The sequence below is a fragment of the Protomyctophum bolini genome (genome assembly GCF_963924005.1).
Source record: "Protomyctophum bolini genome assembly, chromosome: 2".
NCBI classification, from domain to species: Eukaryota; Metazoa; Chordata; class Actinopteri; order Myctophiformes; family Myctophidae; genus Protomyctophum; species Protomyctophum bolini.
The window spans coordinates 5124002-5137681 of NC_137863.1; the positions used below are offsets into that span (position 1 = coordinate 5124002).

General features: G+C 45.9%; 1 protein-coding gene across 1 annotated transcript in view; it reads right to left on the reverse strand.

Moving 5' to 3' along the window:
• Positions 1-958: 958 nt before the first annotated feature.
• Positions 959-13680, reverse strand: part of LOC308326417 (uncharacterized protein) — an 84323-nt gene continuing 71601 nt past the window's right edge. Inside the window, exons 15-22 of the mRNA XM_080779297.1 lie at positions 8584-8721; positions 8284-8427; positions 7513-7641; positions 6698-6823; positions 5442-5558; positions 4305-4433; positions 3799-3922; positions 959-2240 (exon numbers count right to left, since the gene is read on the reverse strand). Coding sequence (XP_080635423.1) covers positions 1868-2240; positions 3799-3922; positions 4305-4433; positions 5442-5558; positions 6698-6823; positions 7513-7641; positions 8284-8427; positions 8584-8721 — 1280 coding nt within the window. The 3' untranslated portion in view covers positions 959-1867. The remainder of the gene's footprint in view (positions 2241-3798; positions 3923-4304; positions 4434-5441; positions 5559-6697; positions 6824-7512; positions 7642-8283; positions 8428-8583; positions 8722-13680) is intronic.

Below are 13680 nucleotides of genomic sequence, written 5' to 3' on the forward strand. Positions count from 1 at the left end.
AACACTGATGATGATGGTCAGTCACAACAATGTGGAACAGGGTCTCAGTTTATGGGACGCCTGAAAAGTCTTAGAAGTGAGGGACTGTCCCAGTGTCCTGCAGAAAAGGCCTGGGGACATATAGAAGTGAGGAACTGTCCCAGTGTCCTGCAGAAAAGGCCTGGGGACATATAGAAGTGAGGGACTGTCCCAGTGTCCTGCAGAAAAGGCCTGGGGACATATAGAAGTGAGGGACTGTCCCAGTGTCCTGGGGAAAAGGCCTGGGGACATTATAGAAGTGAGGGACTGTCCCAGTGTCCTGCGGAAAAGGCCTGGGGACATATGGAAGTGAGGGACTGTCCCAGTGTCCTGCGGAAAAGGCCTGGGGACATTATAGAAGTGAGGGACTGTCCCAGTGTCCTGCAGAAAAGGCTGGGGGACATATAGAAGTGAGGGACTGTCCCAGTGTCCTGCAGAAAAGGCCTGGGGACATATGGAAGTGAGGGACTGTCCCAGTGTCCTGCGGAAAAGGCCGGGGGACATATAGAAGTGAGGGACTGTCCCAGTGTCCTGCGGAAAAGGCCTGGGGACATATAGAAGTGAGGGACTGTCCCAGTGTCCTGCGGAAAAGGCCTGGGGACATATAGAAGTGAGGGACTGTCCCAGTGTCCTGCGGAAAAGGCCTGGGGACATATAGAAGTGAGGGACTGTCCCAGTGTCCTGCGGAAAAGGCCGGGGGACATATAGAAGTGAGGGACTGTCCCAGTGTCCTGCGGAAAAGGCCTGGGGACATATAGAAGTGAGGGACTGTCCCAGTGTCCTGCGGAAAAGGCCTGGGGACATATAGAAGTGAGGGACTGTCCCAGTGTCCTGGGGAAAAGGCCAGGGGACATATAGAAGTGAGGGACTGTCCCAGTGTCCAGCGGAAAAGGCCTGGGGACATATAGAAGTGAGGGACTGTCCCAGTGTCCTACGGAAAAGGCCTGGGGACATATGGAAGTGAGGGACTGTCCCAGTATCCCGCGGAAAAGGCTGGGGGACAAATAGAAGTGAGGGACTGTCCCAGTGTCCAGGGGAAAAGGCCAGGGGACATATAGAAGTGAGGGACTGTCCCAGTGTCCTGCGGAAAAGGCCAGGGGACATATAGAAGTGAGAGACTGTCCCAGTGTCCTGCAGAAAAGGCCTGGGGACATATAGAAGTGAGAGACTGTCCCAGTGTCCTGCAGAAAAGGCCTGGGGACATACAGTATAGAAGTGAGGGACTGTCCCAGTGTCCTGCAGAAAAGGCCAGGGGACCTATAGAAGTGAGAGACTGTCCCAGTGTCCTGCAGAAAAGGCCTGGGGACCTATAGAAGTGAGGGACTGTCCCAGTGTCCCGGGGAAAAGGCCTGGGGACATATAGAAGTGAGGGACTGTCCCAGTGTCCCACGGAAAAGGCCTGGGGACATTATAGAAGTGAGGGACTGTCCCAGTGTCCTGCGGAAAAGGCCTGGGGACCTATAGAAGTGAGGGACTGTCCCAGTGTCCTGCAGAAAAGGCCAGGGGACCTATAGAAGTGAGAGACTGTCCCAGTGTCCTGCGGAAAAGGCCAGGGGACATATAGAAGTGAGAGACTGTCCCAGTGTCCTGCAGAAAGGCCTGGGGACATATAGAAGTGAGGGACTGTCCCAGTGTCCTGCGGAAAAGGCTGGGGGACATATCTGGTCACACCCCGGTTGCGGGCGTGTGACGTGTGGGTCAGATGTTTTCATTTATTTCTTTTTTTGTCCTTTTTTTGGCAGTGGTGCCATTCTGATCTCAGGTCAGAATGGGTTAAGTATACAGTAAGTACTAAAAAAAGGTACTTTATACGACACCACCACTGGGATTTACACGTGGATAATAACGTTTAGGCGGCGCTGGCGGTGATGAAGACGTAGATGCGCGCCAGGAAGGAGGTGAGCGCGCCGTGCCGGAGCAGCTTCATCTCCACGTCGATGAGGAAGTCGCGCGGCCGCTTCACCTGCCGCTGCAGGTAGACGGCGCCCGCGTGGCCGTTGAGCCGCCGCGCCGAGAAGACGTCCTCCTCGTTGCCGCGCACCACGCCCACCGAGATCTGGTCGCCCGGGTAGGCCGGCGACGGCCCGATGCGGAAGATCTGCGCCGGCACCACGATGTGCGTCTGGAAGCTCAGCTGGTAGTAGGTGATCCTCAGCGGGGACGTCTGGCAGTCAGCGGCCGCCGCCGCCGGGCTGGCGGGGCAGCTGGACCTCTCGCACCGCCTGGGAGGGGGAGGGAGGGAGGGAGGGGGGAGAGGGAGGGGGGGGAGAGGGAGGGAGGGAGGGAGGGAGGGAGGGTCGAACATTCAGTGAAAATAAAGCGAAAACACAAATCAACTCGATGCTCAGTGGAGGTGCAAAAAAAGTAAAAAAAGTATGATTGGTGCTTCAAGGATCAAAGTGAGTATATTGAGCACTGCAGTCCCGCCCCATGTCATGGCGACGAGCAGCCATAGACGGTGTCAACTCATGACAATAAACACATTGTTTTTGGGCCAAACAAACAATTAGAAAGAAGAAAAAACTAAAAATAAGAAAGTGTTTGTTATTATTATTATTATTAATAATATTATAGAGGAGAGGGCAGAGATAAAATCAGGGTACGTTATTCGCGTTTAAAATGCCAACATACGAGTCTTCATCAGGGCATGTACAGTAGGTGAAACAAGCCAGTCAGGCGCACTAGTGGGACGACACGAACAATCCAGGAGACCCATGTTTACAGCAGTGAAACAGGACCCAGGAGACCCATGTTTACAGCAGTGAAACAGGACCCAGTAGATGAGTAGACCCATGTTTACAGCAGTGAGACCCATGTTTACAGCAGTGAAACAGGACTTAACCCATGTTTACAGCAGTGAAACAGGACTTAACCCATGTTTACAGCAGTGAAACAGGACTTAACCCATGTTTACAGCAGTGAAACAGGACTTAACCCATGTTTACAGCAGTGAAACAGGACTTAACCCATGTTTACAGCAGTGAAACAGGACTCACGTGTCAGACACCATGTTTACAGCAGTGAAACAGGACTTAACCCATGTTTACAGCAGTGAAACAGGACTCACGTGTCAGACACCATGTTTACAGCAGTGAAACAGGACTTAACCCATGTTTACAGCAGTGAAACAGGACTTAACCCATGTTTACAGCAGTGAAACAGGACTTAACCCATGTTTACAGCAGTGAAACAGGACTCACGTGTCAGACACCATGTTTACAGCAGTGAAACAGGACTTAACCCATGTTTACAGCAGTGAAACAGGACTCACGTGTCAGACACCATGTTTACAGCAGTGAAACAGGACTTAACCCATGTTTACAGCAGTGAAACAGGACTCACGTGTCAGACACCATGTTTACAGCAGTGAAACAGGACTTAACCCATGTTTACAGCAGTGAAACAGGACTTAACCCATGTTTACAGCAGTGAAACAGGACTTAACCCATGTTTACAGCAGTGAAACAGGACTCACGTGTCAGACACCATGTTTACAGCAGTGAAACAGGACTTAACCCATGTTTACAGCAGTGAAACAGGACTCACGTGTCAGACACCATGTTTACAGCAGTGAAACAGGACTTAACCCATGTTTACAGCAGTGAAACAGGACTCACGTGTCAGACACCATGTTTACAGCAGTGAAACAGGACTTAACCCATGTTTACAGCAGTGAAACAGGACTCACGTGTCAGACACCATGTTTACAGCAGTGAAACAGGACTTAACCCATGTTTACAGCAGTGGGACCCATGTTTACAGCAGTGAAACAGGACTCACGTGTCGGACACCTTCTTGTAGTTGGCAGGACAGTCAAAGGACAGACACCTGAAGCCTCCCTGGATGTTGAAGCACGTCTGCCCAAACGTACAGTTGTGGCTTCCAGCCGTGCACTCGTCAATATCTGAAACACGATGGATCAAAGTGTAGTTTTAATGTCACTAGACCTGAACACAATCCGTGCCACCTGTTACAATAGAAACGCTGTGCAGGTGCCAGAGATAAGGGACAAATTAAAGTATAAATAACCGTGGGCGAATCCATGTGCACATCGCGTGCACGTCAGATAAATAAATATATAAACAAATGTAGGAAACTAAATATATATATATATATATATATATATATATATTAGGGCCGGGACTTTAACGCGTTAATTGGGATTAATTAACTACAGAAAAATGAACGCGTTAAAAAAATTAACAGTGGTTTAGGACGGGTGAGGTGCTGAATGGACAGGGTGAGGTGATGGATGGACAGGGTGAGGTGATGTGCTGAACGCTGACCCTTGCATGTGCGTCCGTTGGCTGACATCTGGTATCCGTGGGGAGGACAGGCACACTGGTAGCTGCCCGCCACGTTGACACACTGGAAGGCACACAGGTTGGCCACGGGCTGGCTGCACTCGTCAATGTCTGCATGGAGGAAAGGAAAGGAAAGGTACCGCGTTTACCCTGCAGGGTAACTGGACTAAGGTACTATGTTTACCCTGCAGGGTAACTGGACTAAGGTACTATGTTTACCCTGCAGGGTAACTGGACTAAGGTACCGTGTTTACCCAGGGTAACTGGACTAAGGTACTATGTTTACCCAGGGTAACTGGACTAAGCTCAAGAACTTGTTTACAGCCAGGCCCTGCTCATAGAACATTTCATGGTAGGGGTTCAATGCCTTGTCCAAGGGCACTTCAGCGGTGGTAATTTTTAACGTGCCAGTCCGGGGATACGAACTAGCGACCTTCCGATATCAAGACCGCTCCGCAAACCGTTCGCCCACCGCTGCCCCGTATGAAGGAGAGACAGTGAGACACACACACAGAGAGGTTATGTGGTATCCAAATTTCATGAATGTTCAAATGTTCGACTATACATTTGGTCACCGTGCTTATCCTGGTTAAGTAGGTCAATTGTTGGAGTCTGTCTGTCTGCAAGTTTGAAAAGCAATCACGCATAGTCAAGTAACCTGGCTCTGCTATAGGTGTGATAGGAAATTTAGCATACTATTGTTTCAACGAGAGGCCACTTGCAGACATCACTCTGTATGCATCTGCTATTTCTACGTTAAATCTCAACCACACCTAGAAGTCAACTGTTTGATGTAAAACTGGATATAATGTCATGTTGTAAATGTTTGAGGAGGTCTGATAGCAGGCTGACCATCGAGGTGGTTGGTCTGTCCGTGCTCCCGTGGCACACAGCATTGGCCACGGGGAAGCTCTGCTGCTTTTGTTGCAATAAATGGTCAACTCTACACTCCAGTTCATCTCCCTGCCTGGTTTTTTTCAACTGATCGTCCGGTGCTTTTGACTACAGTCTGCAGTTTGCTCAGCCTTTTTGTCTCTAGTAGGTTTAATTAGCTAGTGTAAAGGTGGTAAAATACACCTCACCTACCTTCACAGGTGTGTCGTTATCACCCACGCCTACCTTCACAGGTGTGTCCGTCCTCTTTCAGGTAGAATCCTTGGCGGCAGTAACACTGGTACGAGCCGTAGATGTTGGCGCACTCCTGAGCACACGGGTTGGTCTCACACTCGTTCTCATCTGAGGAACACAGAACATTTGACATTTTACTTCAATACTCGTTTGATGTCATTATTTTTTTTGTAATGTTAGTTGGCGCTGTCCGCTAACCTGTGAGTCACCATTTGTGAACCCGTTTTGGTGTTAGCACTATGTTATGCTTTAGCTATTGGAAAATAGCAGATCTACAAGCTCCTACGAGCTTGTAGGTCTGCTATTTTTGAAAAATCTAAGACATTTTTAGAATCTGATCTCAGGTCAGAATGGGTTAATAATGAAACTGTCAGGATGTAATAGACATTGTTTTAATCTGATCTCAGGTCAGAATGGGTTAACGCTCTGTGGGCCACGATCACATGACCGCAAAAAAACCTAAAAAAAAACCAGCTGACTGCAGCTGAGACTAGTATAGGGCATTGCAGTGGCTGTGGTTTTCTGGTTCCACTGAAAATGTGTCCATTCATTTTTCCCCATACAGATTTACTAAAATATCTATATCACTTATTTTAAGCCTATATAGAAACAAGCCATCCAGGATCCTGGTGGTGAATCATGACCTTAAAACCTTGATGGTGTGAAACAAAATATGGATATTGAATAATTGAATTATCTGAATACAGGTTTAAATTTTTTTCACAGAATGAAAGGTTTCATGGGCATGACTCACCATGATCCTGGATGGCTTGATTCTATAGGCGTAAAATCATTGATCATTGAATCATCTCTAGTTAGTTAGTTAGTTTATTTATCTCAGTCATTTACAGTACAGTACATTTCAGAATGAGGGTTTACAGGATTACAGTTTGACTGAAAAGGTTTGGGCTGAAGCCGAAGCCCACCTTTTTAATGATTCAAATAATTTTAAAAAGGGGAAAAAAGGAACAGAAAAAAAACTAAAACTAAAACATCTCTATTCAAGGCTTCATGGGGTGTGTAATTGACAGAAAACAATTTGGGTTTTTTTTTTTGGGGGGGGGGGTTGTTGGAGTAAGACTCTGGTGACGTTGGAGAGAGGAACCTCTAGTTAGAGTAGACTCTGGTGAGAGAGGAACCTCTAGGTACAGGCGGGTGTTAGAGTAGACTCTGGGGAACCTCTAGGTACAGGCGGGTGTTAGAGTAGACTCTGGTGAACCTCTAGGTACAGGCGGGTGTTTGTTTACCTTCGCAGTTCTTCCCGTCGAAGGCCAGGGCAAAGCCGGAGGTGCAGGAGCAGTGGTAGGAGCCCGGGGTGTTGTCACAGGTCTGAGCACACAGACGGCCCGGGTAGCGCCAGCACTCGTTGATGTCTGTGGATGTATGAATGGTGAATGGTGACTTTATATAGCGCCCTTTATCCAAGGTGCTTTACAGAGATTGTGCATTACATTCACCCATTCACACACGCATTCATACACACATTCACACACCGATGCGGGAGGAAACCATGCAAGGCACCAACCTGCACATCGGGAACAAATTAGGGGTTCAGAGTGTTGCTCAAGGACACTTGGACACTAACTCTGGGGGAGCCCACAGGGTTCGAACCGGGAACCTTTGCGGTTCCTATCCGGCCACTCTACCCACTGACCCACTGCCGCCCGAACACTGCCGACTTTGAATTTCTCTAACTATAAACTTTCGTGACAGCAGAACAGCCTAAGTACAAATATAATTTATGAAAAGCTACTACAGTGAAGTCAGTTCACAGAAGTTGTTGTAGGATAATGTGGGGATTATCTGACGAGGTACCATTTGAGTGGGCAAAACCTTACATAATACTAAATTGTTTATAGGGTCAATATAAGTAAAATAATATAGCCTTTCCACAGGAGTATCTTTTTATATTTTTTCCAAAAAGAATACAAACAGCCAATAGCATATTACAAAGTCATCCCCCTCACTGGTGAAAATTGCGGGAGGAAATACGGGCAAGCACCGGGGTGAGTTGTCCAGCTTAATTACTATTAATCGTCATCATTAGTGTTAAATGACTCACCTGTGCAGAGTTGTCGTATTGCGTCATACTGGTATCCAGTCTGACAGTCACACCTGTAGCTGCCTGGGAGGTTCACACACACCTGAGCAGCTCCACACCGATGACCCCCGGTCTGACACTCATCCACGTCTGCATGCATGCGCACACGCATGCGCACACGCACACACACACACACACACACACACACACACACACACACACACACACACACACACACACACACAGTGTAGTTATATGTTGTAATGTTTCCCACTCGACTGTTATGATAGTAATAAATAATAAACTTTATACCGGGACATTTATATGGCACCTTTCATACATAAATGCAGCTCAAAGTGCTTCACAGGGCAGAACATAAAAATAGCAATAAAACATAACATGCAGCAAATCAGTCAGGACAGAGTAGGGACGCAGATATTAAAACGTAACTAAAAGCAAGAGTGAAGAGGTGAGTCCCACACACTTTGCTCCATCGGGGCTGGCCTGGTAGTCGGTGTTATATTAACCCATTCTGACCGGGAACCCATTTTGGTGTTATAGCATCATGTTATGCTTTAGCTATTGCAAAATAGCAGACCTACAAGCTCATAGCGCGCCACCGAGTGGCGCGCTACGAGCTTGTAGGTCTGCTATTTTTTGAAAAATCGAAGAACGACTGACATTTTTTTAGAATCTGATCTCAGGTCAGAATGGGTTCATCAGACCCAGTGTGTGTCCCACAGTGGAAACCTCGTATGAATCTGATCTCAGGTCAGAATCTCCATCACTCACCTACACACTTGGCCCCGTCGGGGCTGGCCTGGTGGCCGCTGTTACAGCTGATCACCTTCCTCTGGCAGGTGTACGAGCCCACCGTGTTGATGCAGTTGAACCCAGGACTGCACGGCTCGCTGATACTGGTGCACTCGTTGATGTCTGGGGAGAGAGAGAGAGAGAGAGAGAGAGAGAGGTTCACTGATACTGGTGCACTCATTGATGTCTGGAGAGAGAGAGAGAGAGAGAGAGAGAGAGAGGTTCACTAGTGTTATGGTGCTTTGGGCCACCGGAGGGCGCCAGGCACCCGTGTCTTACCGATGCAGTTGCCGTGGGAGTCCTGAGTGAAGCCGGCCAGACAGCGCTGCTTGGCTTTACACTGGAAGGAGCCGTCCGTGTTCACACACTGCAGACCGGCCGCACAGCCGTGTGTACGCAGCACACACTCATCTATGTCTGAGAGAGAGAGAGAGAGAGAGAGAGAGAGAGAGAGAGAGAGGTGAATCCACCATTAATAACTCATCACTTCAATATGTTCTGGGAGAACAGTCCAAATGCACATTCTTTTTGGCAGCAAAAATATGTGTGGAGTTGTCATCAACTGAGGGACAGCCAGTGGACAAAAGAGTTCAAGGTTCAAGGTTAGCTTTATTGTCCCTTGCGGGAAATTGGTTAGCAGCCAGATCATAGTAAAAATACACACAACAACAACATTCAATACAAGACTAAGAACAGGGCCCTAGAGACAGAGAATTCATGACTTACAGTAGTAGCAAAGTCAGCAAACGTGCATTAGTGGGCAGTATGTGCAAAAGGGGCAAGAATAAAGTGCTATTTGCTGTTCAGCAGTTGAATAGCATAGAGTTGAATAGAGTTATTACAGCTAGAAGGTCCTGGGTTCGATTCCCGCCGGGGACGCTGTGGGTCGTGTTCTCTCCACGCCACGTCATCAGTGCCCGTAACCCTGGGTGGGGGTTTGGCATAAAGGGATGTTTTAATTTGTGCCAGTGAATTATGGCATGCGTGATATGTGAGCCATACCATAATCACATTAACCCATTCTGACCTGAGATCAGATTCTATAAATGTCTTCTACATCCTGACAGTTCTCTGAAAAAGCTGTTTCTATATGTCAGTCGTTCTTCGATTTAAAAAAAATAGCAGACCTACAAGCTCGTAGAGCGCCACTCGGTGGCGCGCTATGAGCTTGTAGATCTGCTATTTTTCAATAGCTAAAGCATAGCATATTGCTAACACCAAAAGGGGTTCCCGCCCCAAAACGGGTTAATCCTTAATCATATTCCATCATTCAAGGTCTGTTGCATAGAACTGAAACAGACTCCATGCAGTCACTTTCAGTCAGAGCGCTGCAGAGGCTGAGTGTCTGTGACTGTGACCAGCCGATGGTCGTTGGCGCTAAATTGATGCATCAAGGAAGGCAATTATGTTTCTGCACTGTCAAATAGGTCTACTGTACATCTATGTTTCTGCACTGTCAAATAGGTCTACTGTACATCTATGTTTCTGCACTGTCAAATAGGTCTACTGTACATCTATGTTTCTGCACTGTCAAATAGGTCTATCTATATATGTTTCTGCACTGTCAAATAGGTCTATCTATGTTTCTGCACTGTCAAATAGGTCTATCTATGTTTCTGCACTGTCAAATAGGTCTATCTATGTTTCTGCACTGTCAAATAGGTCTACTGTACATCTATGTTTCTGCACTGTCAAATAGGTCTACAGCTATGTTTCTGCACTGTCAAATAGGTCTACTGTACATCTATGTTTCTGCACTGTCAAATAGGTCTACTGTACATCTATGTTTCTGCACTGTCAAATAGGTCTACTGTACATCTATGTTTCTGCACTGTCAAATAGGTCTACTGTACATCTATGTTTCTGCACTGTCAAATAGGTCTACTGTACATCTATGTTTCTGCACTGTCAAATAGGTCTACTGTACATCTATGTTTCTGCTCTGTCAAATAGGTCTACTGTACATCTATGTTTCTGCACTGTCAAATAGGCCAAATTTATGTTTCTGCACTGTCAAATAGGTCTACATCTATGTTTATGCACTGTCAAATAGGTCCACATCTATGTTTATGCACTGTCAAATAGGTCTACAGCTATGTTTCTGCACTGTCAAATAGGTCTACTGTACATCTATGTTTCTGCACTGTCAAATAGGTCTACTGTACATCTATGTTTCTGCACTGTCAAATAGGCCAAATTTATGTTTCTGCACTGTCAAATAGGTCTACATCTATGTTTATGCACTGTCAAATAGGTCCACATCTATGTTTATGCACTGTCAAATAGGTCTACAGCTATGTTTCTGCACTGTCAAATAGGTCTACATCTATGTTTCTGCTCTGTCAAATAGGTCTACATCTATGTTTCTGCACTGTCAAATAGGTCTACTGTACATCTATGTTTCTGCACTGTCAAATAGGTCAAATTTATGTTTCTGCACTGTCAAATAGGTCTATACATCTATGTTTCTGCACTGTCAAATAGGTCTACTGTACATCTATGTTTCTGCACTGTCAAATAGGTCTACATCTATGTTTCTGCTCTGTCAAATAGGTCTACTGTACATCTATGTTTCTGCACTGTCAAATAGGTCTACATCTATGTTTCTGCTCTGTCAAATAGGTCTACTGTACATCTATGTTTCTGCACTGTCAAATAGGTCTACAGCTATGTTTCTGCACTGTCAAATAGGTCTACATCTATGTTTCTGCACTGTCAAATAGGTCTACTGTACATCTATGTTTCTGCACTGTCAAATAGGTCTACAGCTATGTTTCTGCACTGTCAAATAGGTCTACATCTATGTTTCTGCACTGTCAAATAGGTCTACTGTACATCTATGTTTCTGCACTGTCAAATAGGACTACATCTATGTTTCTGCACTGTCAAATAGGTCTACATCTATGTTTCTGCACTGTCAAATAGGTCTACATCTATGTTTCTGCACTGTCAAATAGGTCTACTGTACATCTATGTTTCTGCACTGTCAAATAGGTCTACAGCTATGTTTCTGCACTGTCAAATAGGTCTACTGTACATCTATGTTTCTGCACTGTCAAATAGGTCTACTGTACATCTATGTTTCTGCACTGTCAAATAGGTCTACTGTACATCTATGTTTCTGCACTGTCAAATAGGTCTACTGTACATCTATGTTTCTGCACTGTCAAATAGGTCTACAGCTATGTTTCTGCACTGTCAAATAGGTCTACATCTATAAGATAGCATCTTAAATACATTTTGTGAAAATGGATGAGGAGGCACCTGGCCCCAAGGTTTGCCTGGGCCAAGAAAGTTTGGGAACCCCTGCCCTAGGGTAGGTAGGTACCCTCACAAAAAACATGCAGTAATCCTGGTCTCTATACTGCCTCCCCCTGGCCACCCGGGGCGCCTGATGGAGGGGAAAGGAACGGGTTGGAATAACGTGTTCCTTCCACGCGCTATACGTCCAAAACTCTCCCCTGTCAGGTGAAAGGAATCGGCTTGGATTCCTCATGCATAGAAGGAAGCATGAGGTCAGTCCGTTGCTCTCCCCAGGTTGGCAGAAGTGTAGAGCCCAGGATTACAACGATTTTGCAACCCCTTTTTTTCACCCAGTGTCAATTATCTAATGATTAGATAATTGACACTGGGTGAAAAAAAGGGGTTGCAAAATCGTGGGATAAAAACTATAAGAAAAATATGTGTGTGTTTACTTAGTTTACAAAAAATATATTGAGTGTTTAAGTGGTTAAATGCATTAAAATACACATTAACAATAATCCAACATACACTGACGACAGTGCTGTCAAACAAGTCTACGAAGCGATCTATGTGTATTGTACACGATATCATGATGTAACTTGGTTTAATTGGCCTGAAACAGGTTGAAGACCCATGCTGGTTTAAGTGTGTAAAGGTCCAGGGGCTTCTGTAGTAAATCATTTATTTTGGGGGGCAGAGACAAGCAGCACAGCACAGGAGAGAGACATTTGGTGATAAATGTGGCTTGCTTTGTGAGCCTTCTTTCACAGCATGCGGCACCGACATTGTTGACGGATGTGACACAAGCATCTCTCTGTTGTTGTCACCCCCTCTAAAGAGTTGAAAAGCACACAAAAGGGGAGAGTCGCTTTTTTCTTTTGGAACGCCGTGTGCTCCCACCGGGAGGGAGGGAGGCGTGTGGATGGATGACAGCCATGTTGTGGAAACACAACACAACTACAGACGTAGCCCTGAAACATGACTGCCATGATGATTATCATGACAGTCATGACGTAACTGCACCCTATTTTTGGCGCTCGCTGCAGTTACAAGATTTCCGTATATATAAACATTCAGATTTCAAATATAAAGTACTCACAATTTGTCCCACGGGTGTTAGTTAGTAGCAGCACCAGCGATTAGAATTGCTGCATCCCGCGTTGTTTAATAAAAAGCATTTTTGTCCGAGCGCCCCGGCTACTTTTTTTAAACGGGTTTGGGAAATCCACAGTTGCACACCGGGAGCGCACTCGCCTATTAGTCTGTATTGGCAGGGCGGTCAGAGTACCTATATCGAACACACCGAGTGCCACCCTCCTCCCGACCGATAGGGGCGCGTAGTTGAAACCAATGGGAAAATAACAGCTCGGATAAAAATGCTTTTTATTAAACAACGCGGGATGCAGAAATTCTAATCGCTGGAGCTGCTACTAACTAACACCCGTGGGACAAATTGTGAGTACTTTATATTTGAAATCTGAATGTTTATATATACGGAAATCTTGTAAATGCAGCGAGCGCCAAAAACAGGGTGAAGTTTCTTCATGACTCTCGTATGAATACGAGAGTCATGAATCATGGCTACTACAGACGCACACCTGAAGTTCACGGTTAAGCCTATACTGCAGAACAGGCCAAGTTCGTTCAGTTCAGTTGTTCAAAGGGCAAAGCGCTCGACCAACTGAGAGATACCCCCAGACCCAATTTCATTCCATTTCCATTTTGTTTTCCTATTCTATAGGACATTTTAAAATGCTTATAAATAATCCTACAGTATAGGATTCTATTGGAACTTTGGAAAATAGGATTGTCCAAAGTTGAGGAAAAACCCAGAGAGAATATAATAATGAATAATAAATTAGTTCACATTTAAAGGACAGCTTGAAAACAACTTTATGTTTTAAAATGCTTAAAGCCACTTAAAGCCCAGCATCCTTCTTCTGGGGGAGCATCACGTTATGACGCGTCAGTAGTGGTTAAACTGAAGTGGTATTGATGAATTCTAAACAAGGGACAAAGTGGCTCTACGTCCTCCCGGTCGAGGCTCCTCACTGGTAGGTGAGTCAGGAGGATACAACAGTATGTCCTCCTGATGGGGGCTCCTCACTGGTAGGTGAGTAAGGAGGATACAAC